Source organism: Muntiacus reevesi, chromosome 1 (genome assembly GCF_963930625.1).
Source record: "Muntiacus reevesi chromosome 1, mMunRee1.1, whole genome shotgun sequence".
In the NCBI taxonomy this organism is placed as follows: Eukaryota; Metazoa; Chordata; class Mammalia; order Artiodactyla; family Cervidae; genus Muntiacus; species Muntiacus reevesi.
In genome coordinates, this window is record NC_089249.1 from 256,990,195 (window position 1) to 257,010,169 (window position 19,975).

A 19,975-nucleotide genomic window follows, 5' to 3' on the forward strand; every position below is an offset into this window, starting at 1 on the left:
GGGCTACTGAAAAGGACAACCACCTCTACACGTGCTCTCTCTCTCCCCTCCTTTATTTTGATCCTTACCGCTTGTCACCATATGACATACTCTGTCTTGTGAGCTTTATTTTGACCCTCCCCATCTAGTTTGCACACATCACGAGAGCAAGGATTTTCATCCATTTTGTTCCTAGCTGGGTCCCCAGGTCCTTGAACAGTGCCTGGCACCTACGAGGAACTCGGTGAGTAGGTGCTGAATGAAGGAGTCAAAAGCAGCCTCCAGCCCCACCTGAGACAAGGAAGACAGAGCTGGTTCCATTGGGTGGCCATGAGGTCCCATTACTGGAACTCACAGCTCCTTGCCAGTGTCTGCAGGCTTCTTTGCAGAGACCTGAATCTTAGACATTTACTCCAGGGGTATCAGAAGCTGAATCTTCTTTCAAAGTTAAAGAAAACCTGCTTTTCTACCAGTGGTTGCTGAGATTCTGGTCTCAGCCCTAATCCTCTTTTCCCAAAAAGTAAAATCTCCGGTTCCTACTGTTTCTCTCACAGCAAAGCACAGTAATCTACACACTGTAGGTGTCCAGGTCATATAGTGGATTGGAATTAAATTGTTGCCTGGGGCTCATGGAATACACTGCTCACATTGTCCCTACTTGGCAGCAAGATTTGATAAGCACCCCACATCAAAACACTTAGAACTGTTTTTTATTTTCTTATTTATTGAGGTAAAATTAACCTGTAACACTATATTAGTTTCAGGGATACAACATAATGATTCTGTATATGTTATAAAACGACCACAATAAGTCTAATTAACATATGTCACCATATAGTTACAAAGAACTCTTATGATGAGAACTTTCAGGTTCTACTCTCTTAGCAATAGCAACTTTCAAATATGTAATACGGTATTATTAATTACAGTTACCATGCTGTATATTACATCCCCATGACTTATTTTATAACTGAAAATCTGTACCTTTTATTTTATTGAAGTATAGTTGATTTACTGGAGAAGGAAATGGCAACCCACTCCAGTATTCTTGGCTAGAGAATCCCGTGGACAGAGGAGCCTGGTGGGCTACAGTCCATGGGGTCACACAGAGTCAGACACGACTAAAGCACGTTAGCATGCATGCCCACATAGTTGATTTACAATGTTTCATTCATTTCTGCTGTATATCTAAGTGATTGAGTTAATTCTTTTTCATATTCTTTTCCATTATGGTTCATTATAGGATACTGAATATAGTTCCCTGTGCTATACGATAGGACCTTGTAATTTATCCATAACAGTTTGCATGTGCTAATCCCAAACTCCCAATCCATCCCTCCCCAACCCCACCTTTCTCTTGGGAACCACAAGTGTATTCTCTGTGTCTGTAAGTCTGATTCTGTTTCATGGATAAGTCCGTTTATGTCATATTTTAGATTTCACATATGAGTGATAGTTTATGGTATTTGTCGCTCTCTTCCTGGCTTACTGCACTTAGTATGATAATCTGTAGGTTCGCTGATGTTGCTGCAAATGGCATTAGTTCATTCTTTTTCTGGATGAGTCGTATTCCATTGTAACTGTATACTGCATCTTTATCGTTCCTCTGTTGATGGCTGTTTAGGTTGTTTCCATGTCTTGGTTGTTGTAAACAGTGCTGCTATGAACACTGGGGTGCATGTATAGTGTTGTCGAGGTATATACCCAGGAGGGGATTGCTAGATCATATAGTGACTCTCCTTTTAGCTTTCTGAGGAACTTCCATACTGTTTTCCATAGTGGCTGCACCAATTCATATTCACACAACAGTGCAGGAGCGTTCCCTTTTCTCCGCATCCTCCCCACTGTTTGTTATTTGTTGACTTTTGATGGTGGCTCTTCTGACCCAAACTACCATTGTAGTTTTTGATTTGTATGTTTCTAGTAATCAGCAATGTTGAGCATCTGTTTATGTGCCTCTTGGCCATCTGTATGTCTTCTTTGAAGAGATGTTTGTTTAGGTCTTCTGCCCATTTTTTTGATTTGAGTTGTTTGCTTTTCTGTTACTGAGTTGTGTGAGCTGTTTGTATATTTTGGTAATTAAGCCCTTGTTGGTCACATTGCTTGCAAATGTTTTCTCCCAGTCTGTAGGTCATTGTTTTGTTTATGGTTCCCTTTGCTGTGCAAAAACTTGTGAGTGTAATTAGGTCCCATTTGTTTATTTTTTATTTCTATTGCCTTGGGAAACTGGAAATTATGTACCTTTTGACCGCCTTCCTCTACGCCTCACTTCTAGCGACCACCAATCAGTTCTCTGTGTCTATAGGCTTGGTTTTTTGTGGGGTTTTGTTTTTGTTTTTGAGACCTACATACAGCTGAGATCATAGGATATTTGTCTGTCTGACTTATTTCACTTAGCATCATGCCCTCAAAGTCCACGCATGTTGTCACAAATGGCACAATTTCATTCTTTTTATGGCTGAATAATATATTGTGTTTATACCATAGCTTTCTTATTGATTCATCTTGGTGATGGACCTCTTAATCCATATCTTGACTGTTGTAAATAATGCTGCAGTGAACATGTGAGTGCATAAATATTTTCAAATTAGCATGTTTGTTTTCCTCAGGTTCCACCCAGAAGTGGAACTGCTGGATCACATGATAATTCTGTGAAAAATCCCCATACTTTTCTATAGTGATTGCACCAGTTTACATTCTCAACAACTGTGTAGGAGGTTCCCTTTCCTCCGGATCACCACCAGCATGGTTGGTTTTGTTTTTTCATAAGAGCCATTCTAACTATTGCGAGGTAATATTTCAGTATGGTTTTGATTTGCAATTCCCTAATGATTAACGATGCTGAACATCTTTTCAGGTATCCGATGGCCATCTGTATGTCCTCTCATTTTTTAGTCAGATCGTTCATGTTTTTGGCTATTGAGTTGTATAAATTCTTTATATATTTGGATATTTTCTCTGGTCAGATTTACAAATATTCTCTCTCATGAAGTACATTGCCTTATTTTGTGGATGGTTTGCTTTGCTGTGCAAAAGCCTTTTAGTTTGAAGTAATCCCACTTGCTGGTTTATGCTTTTATTACCTTTGCTTTTGTGTCAAGTGCAAAAGAGAAAAAAACACAACACTCATGTCATGGAGCGTACCGCCTATATTTACTTCTAGGATTTGTGGCTTCAGGTCTTATATTCAGGTTTTTAATCCGTTTGAGTCAATTTCGTGAGTGGTATAAGACAGTGTTTCCTTCTCTCTCATGTGACTGTCCAGGTTTCCCAACACCACTCGTTGAAGAGACTATTCTTCCCCCATTGTATAGTCTCAGCTCCTCTATTATAAACTGACCATGTATGTGTGGGTTTTGATTTGCAGTTCCCTAGTGATTTCTCAAGATTACTTTGCCTATTTGGGGTTCGTGGTTCTGTACAAAGTTTAGGGTATTTGTTCTATTTCTATGAAGAATACTGTTAGAATTTTGACAGAGATTGCATTGAGACAGTAACTTGCTTTGGACAGCATGGATAATTTATGAATATTAATTATTCAAATCCATAAGCATATACTGTCTTTTCATTTATTTGTGTATTCTTTGATTTCTTACATTAGAGTCATAACTTTCAATGTACAGGTCTTTTACCTCCTTGGTTAAATGTATTCCTAGGTATTTTTTTCTTCTTTGATATAACTATAAATGGTTTTTAAAATTTTCTTTCTGGTAGTTATTAGTTTATAGAAGCACAATAGATTTTACATATTTGTATCTTTCAACTGTACTGAACTTATTATTTCTGACAGTTTTTTGGGGTAAAGTTTTTAGGGTTTTATATATATATATATATATAAAATATGTTATTTACAAATAATACCTTTTTTCCTTGCCTAATTGCTCTGGATAAGATTTCCAATATTATGTTGAATAAAGTGGGATTCTTTGACTTGTTCCTGATCTCAAAGTAAAAATGGTCAGCTTTTTACCACTCTGTCTGCTGTTCCCTCTATAACCACTTCATTGAGGGTTTTCTTGTAAATTTTGACAATGTTTTTCTGCATCTATTGAAATGATAGTATGGTATTTCACATCGAATGATTTACTGATGTGAACCATCTTTGCATTCCCTAGAATAACTATTTGCTAATATTTTGTTGAGGATGCTTGCATTTATGTTTAGAGACACTGAATTGTAATTTTCTTTTCTGGCAGTGTCCATGTATGACTTTGGTATCAGGGTAATGCTGGCCTTATATAAAATGACTTTGGAGTGTTCCCTCCCATTTATTCTTTGGAAGAGTTTGAAAAGGACTGGTATTAATTCTTGTTTGCATATTCAGTAGAACTGGCCAGGAAGCCAGCCGAGTGATCCTGGACTTCTGTTTGGTGGGAGGGTTTTGATTCATGAGTCAGTCTCCTTACTCCTCACTGGTCTGTTCAGATTTTCTTGTTCATTATTAGTTAGTCCTTCACTTTGTGGAGCCCAAATTAAAGAGCATCAAGTAGCTCTTCTCACTGACTTGGAAAGCGTAATTAAGTACCCCTTGCCTGAGGTGAAATGCCTTCACTGAGTATGTTGTTAGGTAAATGGGTGGCTAGTGGAAAGCATCACCATTTCCCAGGGCAGGGGGGCGTGCTGGCGCCACCCCACCTTCCCCCTCTCTCCTTTTCTAGCCCCGTGAGTCTATCCCTGGTGGGGTTCTGAGTTTTGAGGAAGTCTTCGGCCCCAGGAACTGCTTCTCATCAGTGTCTCTCTTCTCCAGCTATGACCACGAGGGCCGCCTCACCAACGTGACACGCCCCACGGGGGTGGTGACCAGCCTACACCGGGAGATGGAGAAGTCCATCACTATTGACATTGAGAACTCCAACCGTGATGACGACGTCACCGTCATTACCAACCTGTCTTCGGTGGAGGCCTCCTACACAGTGGTACAAGGTAAGTCCCTCCCTCATCACCATCCTGCCCACACACTCACCCTCAGCCAAGGCCAGAGGCAGGTGTGAGTTACCAGGCCTGGAGGCCTTCCTGGCACCCCTCAGCTTGCAGTTTTAGCCCATAGCAAACTAACTCTATAACATCCACCTTATAGAGAAGGACTCAGTCAGATGCAGGAGAATGTCCTCTATAATACCAACCTAACATTTTAGTTTGGGATATTTGGGAATGTCTACATATTGACCTGAAAATGTCCCTTTCCATCCCCACTTCTCTGTCACCAGAACTCCCTACTCACCCAACAAACACAGCTGCCTCCTCAAAAGTGGTTTTAGTCTCCTTCTCTCTACCAAACATTTGTGTGATGAGGCCGTTGTCCTCAAGCCACAGAGCCCTTTTAGCAGGCTTTTGACCACACCGTAAAGGTCTCTGACCAGCTCGTAGTTACTCTTGCTGTTCAACATGACGCACACTCCAGGACAAGCACAGAGGCTGGCAAGAAAAGGAATTGTGAAGATTAATTTTTCTTTTAATTAAGATAGAATGTCAGTGGGCTAGCCCATTGTCAGAGGATAAAAGTATCCTCGCGGCAGATAAATGGTGACATTTCTGGACTATTATCCCACGACAGAGCCTATTTCCATGACTCTGTTTCTACTCTGCCAGATGATTAATGATGTAGATTTTTGTCTTTCTGCATGATGGCTGCAGTCACAGGAGTGACAGGTCCCCCACTTGCTTGCTACCCCCAACAGTTAGCATCTTGGAGGCCAGCCCAGCTGGACTCCTCTGCCCAAATAATTAGGAAGTAACATAACCATAAGAAGCATCTCAGACTCATATTTCCTACCTGGAACTTTTCGATAAGGGAAAAAAGTCAGAAATCTGATGGACGAGTGTAGATTCCATTTGGGCAGATAAACGCACGTTATCCGCACCCACTGGCTCAGTCTCTTGCTATTTGAGGCTCCTCAGATTTGTCTGGTGTGGAAGTGGCATCATGGTAGAGTCAGCAACAAAGAGATGAGGGGCAGGAAGGCTGCTGCTTCTTGAAGAATCCTAGACTTGATTTGCAGTGGATCTGACCCATGGTAAACCATCAGCCTCAGGTTAGATGGTAGGGGAAAGGAAACAAAATTAAGTCTGTTTTCATTTATTTTTTTCCATTTCAGCTAAAATATATATGTTAAAGATCAGGGATTTGATTGACACAAATTGTGTAGGCATGATACGTCTTTAAATGTACTATTAATAGTCTTCAGTGAGTAGAAGAAAAATATCACAGCATAATTATTTCTAGAATGCCACATATTAATAATGTTTTTCTTTCCACGGATCAGTAGCATCTCTGCTACTCACCTTAACATTGCACGTGTGCTAATTGAAGGCAGCCTTAGACTGACAGCTGCAAAGTACCATGGAAACCTACAAAAATAGGGGTTCTGTTCTCTCATGACTAGCAGCGTGGATAATTTATTTCCCTCTCCCTGCCCCCACCTCCATTTCTCCAGATCAAGTGCGGAACAGCTACCAGCTCTGCAACAATGGGACCCTGCGGGTGATGTACGCCAATGGGATGGGCGTGAGCTTCCACAGTGAGCCCCACGTGCTCGCGGGCACCATCACACCCACCATTGGGCGTTGCAATATCTCCCTGCCCATGGAGAATGGCCTCAACTCCATTGAGTGGCGCCTAAGAAAGGAACAGATTAAAGGCAAAGTCACCATCTTTGGCAGAAAGCTCCGGGTAAGTCATCCCACGCAACTCATCCCTGCAAAGTGGCAGGGGACACCCCCTTTCCCAAGGCGCTGAGGCCCTCTCCCAAGCCTCCATGACTCCTTTCTTCCCTGGAAGAGACACGTGAGTCACATCCCTCGGGGACTCAGGGAAAATGATCTGCATTTTCTAGAATGGAAAAACTGGGGATTTACCTTCAGCTGAAAGTAGAGATTCCCTTTGGTGTTCTTCCCACACTTGACATTTTCTCTGTCAACTTTCACCATTTGCCCAACTTAACAAGTGAGCTGCTGCCTACGCCCTACTGTGTGCTTTGCTAATTAAGTTTTATCACACACTCTCTAGGCTCAAGGAGTTGACAGTCTGGTAGAACAGATGAACTCAGGATAATCCCATGGGTTGAGTGAGAAGCTGGGGGAGCATGCAGGGCTTGGTGGGATCACAGAGGAGGAGCTCTCATCCACCCTGCAGGCATCAGGGAAGACTTCCTAAGAGGAAGTAACAAGCAAGCTGCAGCAAGAAGTTTTAACTGACTCTAGCTTCCATAGAGTAGGTAACTCACCACAAGTTACAGCTTTTAAAACCAATATATAACATTCATGGAGGACTTTCATGATGCAAACATGACATTACGTGCTTTGCTTGCATTATCTTACTTTCCAATGGGGGTAGGTATTATTTCCATTTTTCAGATGAGAAAACATGGGCGCTGGGAAGCTAAGTAACCAATTCGAGAGTACAATGGCTTGAAAATGCCAAGGCCAGGACTCAGCCCCAGTTCTCTCTTTCTGTCTCACATGCTAGGATTCTTAGCCAATAGGCTTCACAACTCCTGATTCTATCAACAGTCATCCAGATAGCCTGGGTCCTGCTCTGGTCACTTACATGGCATTAAGAGGGACAGGTTCTTACCTTCATGCTCACTGGGAACATCTTTGAGATCTCAGTCTTTGTCAAATTCAGCACCTATTTATTGAACACCTAATGAGGAGCCAGGCTCTGTGGTACACACTAGAGCTATATGGCATACCACACAAGATCCCTGCCCTCTTCCAGCTTACAGTCAGCAGGCGAGGCAGCAGATAGTAAGCCAACTAACAGATAAAATATCATTGTAGATTGAGATACTCACCAGGAAGATGGTAAACAATGCAATACTGCAGGGTTTAACAAATGCTTTGGAATTCCTGAGCTCAGAAGGCTTACCCACAAAAAAACCTGGGTCGTAACTTCTGCTGTGTTATTGGCTTGAAATCAAGTCAGCCCAGGTGACTCCCTGCAGAACCAGGCCACTCCATGTTGAGATTCTACCTTTGCTTAGTTGGAGTTTAATTCTCCACATTAGGTTATCAGCAGTTGCCCATGTTTTTCTTCCTCTGCTGGTATCTGTAGAGTTGCAAGCTGCAGTATCTTCCTAAAGACAAAAATGAAATGAGATTAGTAACTAAATCCTTAATGACTGGATTTCGGGGCTGTATAATTGATTTTTGATACACTGCACCGTAGAAGTTGATTAGGAATAGTAATTGTGCCTTTTCTCTGATAAGTCAGTGATGCATTTTGACTGAGTTTTTGAAATAAAGATAAATGCAGCCCTCAAATAAAATGGCCATAATCCCAAGTCTGAATATTAAAAGTCGTAATAATGGTACTCGTGGTAATTAGCAGAAGTTAGGCACGCAAGTCTTATAACTGAATTTCTGCCAGGGTTAGATTTGCTGGCATCATGTTTATGCAAATCGAAACACAGCTTTATCTATCAACACCTCAACATTTAATTGTCTGGTGTTAGTTCCTGTAACAATAATCACATATCCATTTAGCTCTCTTAAATGAAAATCACTATGAGATTATAACAGGTTGAGTGGACTGAAAATGTAATTTGAAAATGAGGGAGAAAGCCTGGAATTTATTTGCATCTCATTTATTTTAATTCAATTCATAAATTGTTTAGTGAATGAAATAAAAGCAACTTCTGGAAATTGCTGGGGAGCCGTTGGGAGAAGCTAGAGGAGGAAGGTGGAGTGGTACGTGCAATTCACGTGATGTGAGCTGTCAACGAGGCCAGGATGTCAAGGGAAAGGGGCACATCACTGTATCAGTCAGGGGAGGATGTGCTGTGGTCTGTTAACAAATGGGCACAGATAAGCCCTGAAATCGGGGGCTTAATGAACACGGCTAGATGTGGCAGGCATCACTGCCATTCCCCCTGGTGAGAACACAGTGGGGTGACTTCAACTTCACTGCAAGGAAGCCTAGGAAATGGTGTCTTTTTGCGAGCCTAAGAAGAAAATGAAAGGAGATTTGGTGACCACATAGCAGGGTCCCTGCCCTCCAGCTCAGGGCTGAGAGATGCTTCACAGAAGAGTTGGAATCAGTTCTATAGAGCAGGAGGAATTAGCCAGGCAAAGATATCAGCAAGGGGTGATCAAAGTGTCGCCTGTGAAAAGGCAAAGCGGTTCCCCCCCCCCCCAATAAAAAAAGGAATGGCATTTCAGAAAACTAACTCAGTGTGGCTGGAGAGAAAGGGCTGTGTTATACTGTGAGACAGAGTGAGTTGGTCAGGGTTAGGATGGGAGGGAATGAAGGGCATATGTTGCTAGGGTGGGGGTGCTGCTCTGGGGTTTGGTTGGCAGAGTGATGTCTTGGGTTTTGTCATGTTAGAAAGACCTCTCAGACTTCCTTGGGGACAGGATAGGAGGAGGGGGTAATCCAAACAAGAAATGAAATCACTAGCAGAGAAGACAGAGGGAGACCTGAGTGCTACTTAGCACACACAGTTAATGAGATTTGGCAACTAGCAGGGTAGCTATATCATGCTCACCTTTAAGGGGCCTTTTCCGTGATCAGGTAGACTAGGAAGCCAAGGAGTCCTCCCTTGAAGCTAGTCCCTTCAAGGACTAGCCTGCCAGGCTCTGTTGCAGGAGAGAGGCTAGGACTGAACCCGAGGCAGAGATGTGCAATTTCAGCAGCCCCAGCCCTGCCTCTTGGAGGGGAAAGAAACTGAATGAACTTTCAGGTGCTACCACTGAACCAGCACCATTCCATCATTGCTCCCCACCCCCATGGATCTATTTGCATTGACGCAAATAGCCTGACCTTTCCCAGGGGCTGGCACACTCCTGAGCGTCTAACCAGTTGAGCAGTGATAGTCAAAGACTCTGAGCATCCCTGGAGTTCACCAGAACCCCCAGAATGGTCCCCAGTGAACGTCTAACCCACCTAGGTACCCCCTTCTTCCAGCATTCCAGCCAAGGGCACCTCTCAGGGGAGGGATGCACCAGTAGCCCTTACCTAGAGGTTGAAGTGTAAAATGGTGCCTGGATGAACCATGGCCATTCTCTTCCACCACAAGCTTTATGGCCTTTTTACTTGGGCAGAAATCTCAAGCAGTTGTCCCTGCCTAGACTCAAAGTGGAGAAGACTTTTCCTTCTGCCTCCCAAGGATTGCTCCAGGAATCTCTTTTGAAAGCATCCTCCTGCCTCCGGCCCTCACCACCCACCACTCTTCCCTGTTTCCTCTGGCCTTCTCACGAAAACATTACATCAGGGTACCTGTAAGCTCTGTGGGCACGAGGACCATCTCCGTATCCCTGACGACAGGGGCCACATGATGGGCATTCAGGCCGTGGGTGATGAAGATATGATGACCATGCCCCCTTAAAAGGCTCCTCCGTGGAATGTGCATAATGCGTAAATGCCTCTGTCAGGAATCTTTCTGCTGCAAGAAACAGGATGTGTACTCAAATGAGTTGTTTAAAAGGGCATGCGTTGTGTGTGGCCTTGCTTCTCCCCACCAGTGACTTCACCAGCTCAAATGGTATCATCAGGTTGGCATCTTTCTTCAGGACCCCTTCCATCTCTTATCAGTGTTTCCCTTGATACTTAGGCTCATTTACCCCTACCTTCAACTGGTGACCTCTTCTCACTGGGGAGGTCAGGCTGGCTTGGCTAAAGATGACTCCAGGCTGCTATTAGCTCAGCTCAGTGACCCAGAGGGAAGAGAAAGGGATCTCTTACAGAATTAAAAACTAAAATCCCTTGAAGCCCTCTGAAGGGCCTGCCACAGATGGACTGGCAGTCACAGCCTTGGGCCAGTCCCACTGCTCCAGGAGGGGGTGGGGGGGTGGTCTGTGCTTGGCTGGGTCACATGGACCATATGACGGATGGCTCAGTAAAAACTTCTAGATGGGGAAACCTCAAAGAAAGGGGGCGCTGCTCCCAAAGAAGGAAGAGATGGTTACATCACACTGAAACTTACATATCCCTGATCTAGCCTTCATCGTCCATCTTTCCAAAGCCTAATCATAAAACAAACTTCTGGTCCTGAGGACTTGTTCATGCTTTAATGCTCCTCCCCTCCAGCAAGACTTCTTTCTACACTTTTGGAAGAGAGAACTGAAACCAACTCCAACTCCCCCTGTTAAGATTTAAAACTTCTGCTCTCTCCTAAGACAGGCTTACTGCATGATTCTCTCTGATAAGGAAGGCATATAACCACCCTCTAGGATATCTCCTCCTGATTATGATTTACACAGAGATTGCAAAAGCACGAAACAGCTACATGTGTAGGTAGCAGAACAAAAGGAAAATTACTGCCAAGATAATCTTCCATCATGATATTGGTATTAGTGTTATTAGTATTCCCAGAAGGAGTGGGAGCTAGTGATTTTGTTTTGGTTTCTGTATAATTAGTATGACATTGCAATTACACGTTGGCTTGTGTTACTTTTACTTTCGTGGCAAATGACAGTGACACGGGAACAAGGTGGGAGGCAGATGTGCATGTGTGCCTGTGAGCACACACACGTGAACTCAGTTCCACGTGGATCCCACTCAGGTCTGCTAACCTACACTGTCACCAAAAAGCCTGAATTTTATCAGCCTTTCCTGCCCCAGTGCGTTCACTTTGCACCAACCAATGTCTTCTTTTTTTCCCCCAAGAACCTGTTATGTTCCTGGCACTGTATTAGGCACTAAGTATATATTAGTGAACAGACAAGACACTCAATTCTGAGCAGAGCTAGTACAGACAGAACTTGCTACAAATTTAACATTAGCTTAAATAATATATAATTAGAAGGGTAAGCCTCTGCAAATATATTCAACATTATATCCCCCAAACAAACATTACTTTTGGATTACTTGCTATTTTGATTGGTGTGATAGAAAAGTAAAAATACCCTCGTGGAGCTTATACTGTAGCAAGGCGAAACAGACAGTAATCAAAGTAACTACAAATAATGTAAAGCAATGATGATGGATGCTGTGAGGGAACGTGGTTCAGATAACAGGACATATCTGATTGAGGTTAAGGCCACACTAAGAAAATGGCATTTGGGCTAAGAAATGAATGAAGAGTAGGAATTTTCCAGTAATGAAATGGGAAAAAAGCCTTCTGTGCTAAGCTGCCAGCACGTCCAAAGGCCCTGAGGTGGAAAAGACTGTTGCTTGTCATCTGAGCAGAAGATGAGGCAGAAGGGCTGGAGCAAATTAGCTGGGGGAGGAGAGGTCAAAAGATGGGGACCTTGTTGTGCTGGTAAGGATCTTAGAAGGACTTCCCAGGTGGCTTATTGGTAAAGAAGCCACCTGCCAATCAGGAGATGCGGGTTTGATCCCTGGGTCGGAAAGATACCCTGGAAGAGGAAATGGCAACCCACTTCAGTATTCTTGATTGGAAAATCCCATGGACAGAGAAGCCTGGTGGACTGCAGTCAATGGGGGTCACAGAAGAGTTGGACGGGACTTAGTGACTATAGAAATATAGACGTCCTCACCAGACGTACCCACTGTTGAAAGCAAAGGAGCATTCATGCATTGGCCGCACGGTCTTCCTTTCTTCGTAGAGGCTAAAGAGGCGTACAGCGTGCTTGACGTCCAGAAGTTCAGGTTGAAGGATGACAGGCCCAAGCCCCATTCAGGTCATCTAGGCTGAGCCTCCACATCACACACCTCTCCTCTCTGCCACATGCCTCCCCAGGGACCACCTGCCTCCTCTAGGATACCCGAAGCATCAGAAGTGAAGTTCTCTGACGCCTGGGCAGGGCCCCTGCTAACCACCCAAGCTTTCACTTCCTGACCACCCCATCTGGAGTGTTCTCCCTAACCCACCTCCTGCCCTCCCCTGTTGAACCCCCATACTTTGGGACTCCGACCCCACCCCCAAGGCAGCACTCTGGGCAGCTGTCCCTGTCGGCTCAGCTCTGACTCGGCCGCCTCTCCATTCCATAGGGCCTGTCTCTGTCTACTCTCATAATGACACAAAGGTTCTCCACTGTTGCTCTGTGCGTCTTTATCCTCCTCTGACCCGTAAGTTCACGAGGGCAGGGGCCCTAACTGTCCTGCTCTAAGTATTGATCACATTACAAGCATACATAGTAGGTGCTCAGTAAATGCTGAATGAGTGGATGTGATTTTAAATTGACATCATAAAAATCTGCCCCCTGCAATCTGTGTTCATTCCAGGACTCAAGGGTTCCTCCCAGAATGACTATCACTGTTTAGAATGAAGACAGCCTTTCAGATATTTGGAGGTCACAGGTGTCCTGCTCACATTTTCTTGTTTCAGTTTTTCACGTTAGAGCCTTAGATCTAACTTGCTTATACTCAGTCTAATTCACCCCCCTTACTCACAAATGCTTGTCAAGCACCAAGCACTTTCCAAAATAATAGAGACCCTGAGAAACTTAAAGTCTCTACCCACCAGAAGTTCACAGGCCATCACAGATAAGGAGACTAAGGCATGACCAGGGAAGGTTCTGCTTTGTAATGACAAAACCGATCCATATCAACAATGCAACTCAGATCCGGGTCTCTTCCACCTTTCCACCTCACACCATCCAAAACAGAACATCATCACCAAATCATGTTTGCTTGGGGAATACATTATTTAACGTGTTTGCAGAGGCTTAACCTTCTAATTATGCATTATTTAAGCTAATATTAAATTGACAGCAAGTTGTTCTGTCTGCTCCAGCCCTGATCCCAACGTAGCACGGAGTCATGTTGTATGGGAGCTGGGGAGAGCTGCTTTTTCAATCCTAGAGGACTGACCCGGAAAGGAAATAAAGATGTCATCCAGGCCAGGCTTCTCCTCTGGGTGGGTGAACAGCTCAACTCTCCAAGCGGGGAGTTCTACTTTTCAACGCTGCCAGACAAGGAGACTCTCTCCCCCTCCTCCCTCGTGAATCTTTTCAGGGTTTCCCAGACTCAGAGCAGAAGAGGCAAGGGCTCTGCTCTCACTGAGGTCTCTCCTCCTGTGCTTCAGTGCCACTTCCGGGAGGGGACCCAGCGCAGTGTTAATTTCTTCTTTGCAGTTTCTCGATTCACCGGCTCCCCACACTGCCCCTCAAGCTAAGTTAGAGTCATCGGTTATGGGCCCAGCAGGGCCATTTTGACGACAGCGTTTCCTTTTCTCGGGGTTTTTTACGAGCCTCCTTGTGACAGGCGTGTGCTTGGTGAGATCAAAACATTCTGGAGGGAGATTCCACATGGGGAAACTACTTCCCAAAGTCTGCCCTCTGCAAAAATAAAAACCATGCTAAGTAGCTGAGTTTTATTAACTGGGGAAGCCAGGCTGAGGAAAATGCCCGATAATTAAAAATAATGGCTTCCTTGCAAACACAAAATTGTATTAATTTAAAAATTGGTTTCTCAATCACTGAGTACCTACCGAGCTGGCTGGGAAGGGAATTGTGCTGATCCTGGCAGTGAAAATAATTCAAAATAACTTTTATGTTCTCCAGGAAGCCTCAAGGTTAATTTAAATATTGTTAGATGGGTAATTTAATTCGGAATAAGAGAGCGGTGTGGCTAAGTGAAAACTCCTGCACACTCTGAAGACGGGGAGTGGGGGTGGGGGGGAGGTGCCCATGACGAGCTGAGCATGCCTGTCAGACTCTCCAAGATCTCAACCCCCACAACCCAGGCACCTCCTCTTTAGCAAAGGGACCCTCACAATTCAAGATGTTTGATTAGATGATGTGGCTGGCCCAGACTCCTTGGCTCTGCTTCCAGTCAATTTATCACACTTAATTATGAGAAGGATTGGACGTTTTTATAGAAATCACACATTTCCAAAGTTAAACTCAGCAGTATCAGCAAGGTGGAAATGCAGGTCATTCCTGACTGCTCTGCCCTTAGAAGCACGGCAACTAACAAGGCACCCGAGAGCATCCTCCAACACAGGGTGAGGCCGAGGCAGCCCCTGACACACGCACCCCAGAGGGGGATCAGACACATGGGAAGGGTGAGGGGAGCGGCTGCCCGCGGGCCAGCCCAGCTCCACCAGTGGAAACAGCAAGCTCATGGGCGACATTCAGGGCCCCCGGCCCCCACACCAGCAATGTGAGTTGCTTCGTGAGACCCACTACACCCGTATTGTCCCATCAGGACTGCAGGGGAAGCTGCAGGGCTCAACCACTGGGAATCGGACTGATGGGGGGAAACAGGGAGGGGCCTGCAACAACCCACACGCAACAGCACAGCAGACCAAGTCCCTGCCTGCAGCACCCAGGCAGTAATCCCGTCCAGCAGCTTTGCTCCGCTGCAGAACCAAGTCTGACCAGGGAAACTCACCTGGGTGCCAGTCAGGTCCTCAGATGAGGGGTGTTTTGCCAGCCCTGGAGCCCAATCTGCCTACCTCCCTCTCCAAGGTGTGGAAGCCCAACAGAGCTCAAGCCAGGAGGCGGGCAAGCAGAGCTGATCGCCCCCAGAGCACAGTCTGGGTCAGGCGTGGAGGCTTCCCCTGCTATGCCCAGACAGGGGGAGTTCATCCACAGTCGCATTGCTGCTAAGTGGAACTCTCAGCTCCTGCAAACCAGAAAACCTCTTCAGACAATGTGGGAGGTGCCTGAAGTGGACCCCCCACACACACAGCATCCAGGCAGGGGAGCAGATCATAAGCCTGCCAGCTGCTGAGTGTGGCTCCCACCCAGACTGGCCAGGGCCGCTGCCAGGAACACATAGAGAGTGGACCGCACAGCAGTCTCAAGCAGAGAGATGGGAAGGCTGAGCCGATAGCCTGTTGAGCAGAGCCAGTGGCCCTATTTGTCCAGGGATGGGGCAAGAGCTGGTTTGGATCAAGACCACAAACAAATAGCCTTACAAACCTTGGAGCTAGTTCTCCCACTGTGCCCAAGCAGGTAAACTAATGTGTAGCCCCCTCATTGCTGACTACAGGCTTCAGCCCACCCAACCAAGGAAACTAACCAGAGCCCTGCTTATAGTGGCACTTGAACAGAAACACTCCGTGGCTTTTCCCATCTGCAGAGCAAAACCAGTAGCCCCATCTGGACAGGGAATTCAGTATATACTCTTCCCAAATTCAAGTCCATGCAGCCCTTGGATTCCATTCTGCTGCCTGACTAGGACAAGGACGCTACCTACTGCTGAGTATAGTAACCTGGCCCAATGGTCTAAAAAGCTTGACCAGAGAACCTGGGCAACTGCAGAGCCTATACTATACCCTCCCTTAGGCAGGAAACCGAGACAAGAGTCCTATCCAACTGTTCACAGTCAACAGCACACCCTCTCACCCCTGGCCTCAGGCAGTTACCTTACTCAAAAACAGATCCTAATATCAAGCCCTACCTGCTCAAAGATTTTATCAGTAGATATATCCAGAAACCAAAACTGAGCTAACTGGTGAAGAATTATCTCTACCAAAGCAAACCTATAAAGTCTAGAAGAGAGACCACTTACTTTGGTGCACAGATACCACCATGAGGAATGAAAAACCAGAGAAATCTGACACCACCAAAGGTAACTAAGAGAGCTTCAATAACTGACCCTACTTAAATTAAGATCTGTGAGCTGTCAGCCAAAGAATTCAGAACAGTCCTCTTAAAGAACTCTAGTGAACTGCAAGAACACACAAATGAAGAAAACAACTATTGCACAGAAGTTGAGCAAAAATAGAAACCATGAAAAAAATTCTAGAGCTAAAAAAAATACAATATAACTGAAGAAGTCAATAAAGCACTTCAAAAGTAGAATCAGCACAGGAGAAAAATCAGCAACCTGGATGATAAGGCAGTTGAAATTATCCAGAGGAACAAAAACAAAACAGAAAAACAGTGATGAAAGGCTTTGCACTTATCCACCCCACCTCAGCTCCTGCAAAAAGAATATTTGCATTACAGAAATTCCTGAAGACAGACAGAACAGAAAGTATATTTAAAGCAATAATGGCTGAAATTTTTATAAATAAAAAAAAAGGGAAATGGACATCCAGATCAATAAGGCTCAAAGGACCCCAAATAGCTTGAACCCAAATAGGGCTACACTGAAACACATTACAATTAAAATCTGCAAAAGTCGATCCCCCACCATTCCCACCATGGTGTCAGAACCAGGGTCAGTGTGGAGAGCCCTTCATCCTGGGACACAGGGCACGGTGGGAAAAGTGGCCGCCCCCTCACCAGTCACACACCACATGTTCATGGGGAACCTGGTGCCAAATCAGACCCAGAACCTGCTTCTGGGTCAGGGTTTCATAGGTAGCAGAGCAGCTCCCTCACTGTAATCTATTGAAAGTCAGCTCTCCACACAAGTTTGTAAAAGAAAAAGAAAGAAATTTTAAATTTTAAGAAAAAGAATATTTTTTTTTTCTTTTAAAAGAAGAAAAAAAAATGTCAAAAGTCAAAGATAAAGTTGAGAGCAGCAGGACCAAAAAAAAAAAAAAGACATCCCATACAAAAGAACCGCCATGAGACTATCAACAAGTTTCTCACCAGAAACTTCAGGCTAGGAGAAATGGGATGATGTATTCAAAATCTTAAAAGGACAAAACTTTAAAACAAAAACTCTATACCCAGCAAAGCTGTCCTTCAGAAATAAAGGAAGGATAAAGCCTCATGAACAAACAAAAGCAAGGGTGTTCGTCACCATTTGACCTGCCTTACCAAAGTGATAAAGGGAGTTCTTTGAGTAGAAATAAAAGGATACTCACTAGCATCGTAAAAATGAAGAAAGTAAAATTCACTTTTAATGATAAAGGTACAGTCAAAGTTAGATTATGTAATATGGTAAGAGTGTAATGTAATTCATGTACAACTCTAGTTATAAGTTAAAAGCTAACATAATAGAAATAATCATAACTAATCTGTTATTAGAGATGTAATCTTAAAAATATGTAAACTATAACACCAGAAACTAAAATGGGAAAAGTTAAAGTGTAAATTTCAGGAGTTATATTGACGTTTTTATCCATTTAAAATAGAATATTATAATTTTAAGATACTTTATGTAAGCCTAGTGGTAACCACAATAGAAAAACCTGTAAAAAAAAAAAAAAATTAAAAAATAAAAAATAAAAAAAAAAAAAAAGAAAGAAAAACCTGTAGTAATTACACAAAGAACATGATAAAGAAGTCAAAGGACACTGGTGCCAAAAGACATCAAAATACACCCAAAAAAAGACAGCAGGTTATGAAAAAAAGGAACAGTGCACTACCAAAGGCCGGAAAATGATGAACAAAATTGCAGTCGTAAATCCTTACCTATCAATAATCACTTTAAACATAAACATTAAATTCTCTAATTAAAAGACATAGAATGGCTGATTTTTTAAAAATCCAACAATATGCTGCCTTATATGAAACTCACTTTAGCCTTAAAGGCATGTATAGACTGAGAGTGAAGAGGTGGAAAAAGATAGTACACCAAAAAATAATCCCCCCCAAAAAAGGGGTAGCTATACTTATATCAAGCAAAAGACTTTAAAAATAGCTTAAAACAACAACAAAGAAAGTCATTATATACTAATAATAAAGAGGTCAATTCATTAAAGAAAATACAACTATAAATATTTATACACCAAACACTGGAACATCTAAATATATAAAACAAAAACTGAACTAAAAGGAGAAATAAGCATCAATATAATAGTGGGGAATCTTACTATCCCACTTTCAACAATGGATGGATTGTTCAGACGCAGAATGAATAAGAAAACATCAGATTTGAACAACACTGTAGACATAATAGACCTAACAGACACACCGAGCATGCTGTCTGACAGCAGCAGAATACACAGTCTTCACATGCACATGCAACATTTTCTGATATAAACCATAAGTTGGGGCACCAAACAAGTCATAACAAATTCAGAAAGACTGAAATCATAGCAAGTATCATCTCTGACCAGAGTAGTATGAAACTAGAAATCAATAATAGGAGGAGAACTGGAAATTTTACAAATACATGGAAATTTTAAAACACAATCTTGAACAACCAGTGGATCAAGGAGAAACTAAAGAGGAAATTTAAAAGAATCTTGAGTCAAATGAAAATGGAAATACAACATACCAAACCTTATGGGATGCAGCAAAAGCAGTTCTAAGACGGAAGTTGACATCAACAACACCTACACTAGGAAGCAAGAAAGATCCTAAAAAAACAATCTGGAGGTGGAGACAAAGTAGAGAGAGTAGAAAGACATGAGTTCACCTCTTCTTATGAAAACACCAAAAATACAACTAACTGCTGAACAACCATCCTCAAAAAAATGCTGGAACCTACCAAAAAAGATATCCTGTATCCAAAAACAAAAAAGCCACAAGAAGATGGTAGGAGGATACAATCACTAAAATCAAGTCCATACCCACCTGGTAAAATGAAAGGTGAAAGTGTTATTCACTCAGTCATGTCTCTCTGTGACCCTGTGGACTGCAGCCCATCAGGCTCCTTTGTCCATAGGATTCTCCAGGCAAGAATACTTGAGTGAGTTGCCATTCCCTTCTCCAGGAGATCTTCCCAACCCAGGGATTGAACCCAAGTCTTCTGCATGGCAGGCAGATTCTTTACTATCTGAGCCACGAGGGAAGTCCACTCACCTGGTAGATGTCCCATAAACTGGAAAATAATTATATTGCAGAGGTTCTCCCACAGGACTGAGTGTGTGCCAGGACCCAGGGAAAAAAGCAGTGACCTCACTCATAGAAGCCTGGTCATAGAATACCTACCTGCTGGTATTGGAGGGTCTTCTGCAAAGAAATGGGGAGACTTTGGCTCACTGCAGGGACAAAGACACTGGCAGCAGTAGTTCTGGGGAGCACTTGGTGTGAGCTCTTCTGGAGGCTGGCATTTTCTCACCAAGTAAAAACTATTACGGTTTGCAGATGACATGATACTATACATAGAAAATCTTAAAGATGCTACCAGAAAACTACTGGAGCTCATCAATGAATTCAGTAAAGTTGCAGGACATAAAATTAATACACAGTAATCTGTTGCATTTCTATATATTAACAAAGATCAGAAAGAGAAATTAAACAATTTATCATCATATCAGAAAGAATAAAATGCCTAGGAATAAACCTACATAAGGAGGCA

General features: G+C 43.4%; 1 protein-coding gene and 2 long non-coding RNA genes across 4 annotated transcripts in view; 1 reads left to right on the forward strand and 2 right to left on the reverse strand.

Moving 5' to 3' along the window:
- Positions 1–19,975, forward strand: part of TENM2 (teneurin transmembrane protein 2) — a 1,359,342-nt gene that overhangs the window by 1,304,010 nt on the left and 35,357 nt on the right. Inside the window, exons 28-29 of the mRNA XM_065919048.1 lie at positions 4,727–4,902; positions 6,414–6,649. Coding sequence (XP_065775120.1) covers positions 4,727–4,902; positions 6,414–6,649 — 412 coding nt within the window. The remainder of the gene's footprint in view (positions 1–4,726; positions 4,903–6,413; positions 6,650–19,975) is intronic.
- Positions 745–6,459, reverse strand: LOC136156354 (uncharacterized). Its single transcript, XR_010660942.1, has 3 exons — positions 5,753–6,459; positions 5,201–5,394; positions 745–4,784 (listed from the first exon to the last, which is right to left on the reverse strand). It is a non-coding gene; the product is annotated as an uncharacterized lncRNA (long non-coding RNA).
- LOC136156355 (uncharacterized) overlaps positions 6,713–19,975 on the reverse strand; it is a 63,390-nt gene continuing 50,127 nt past the window's right edge. For both annotated transcript variants that reach the window (XR_010660943.1, XR_010660944.1), the window contains 3 exons: positions 10,196–10,361; positions 9,465–9,626; positions 6,713–8,054 (listed from right to left, as the gene is read on the reverse strand). This is a non-coding gene — a long non-coding RNA (uncharacterized lncRNA). The remainder of the gene's footprint in view (positions 8,055–9,464; positions 9,627–10,195; positions 10,362–19,975) is intronic.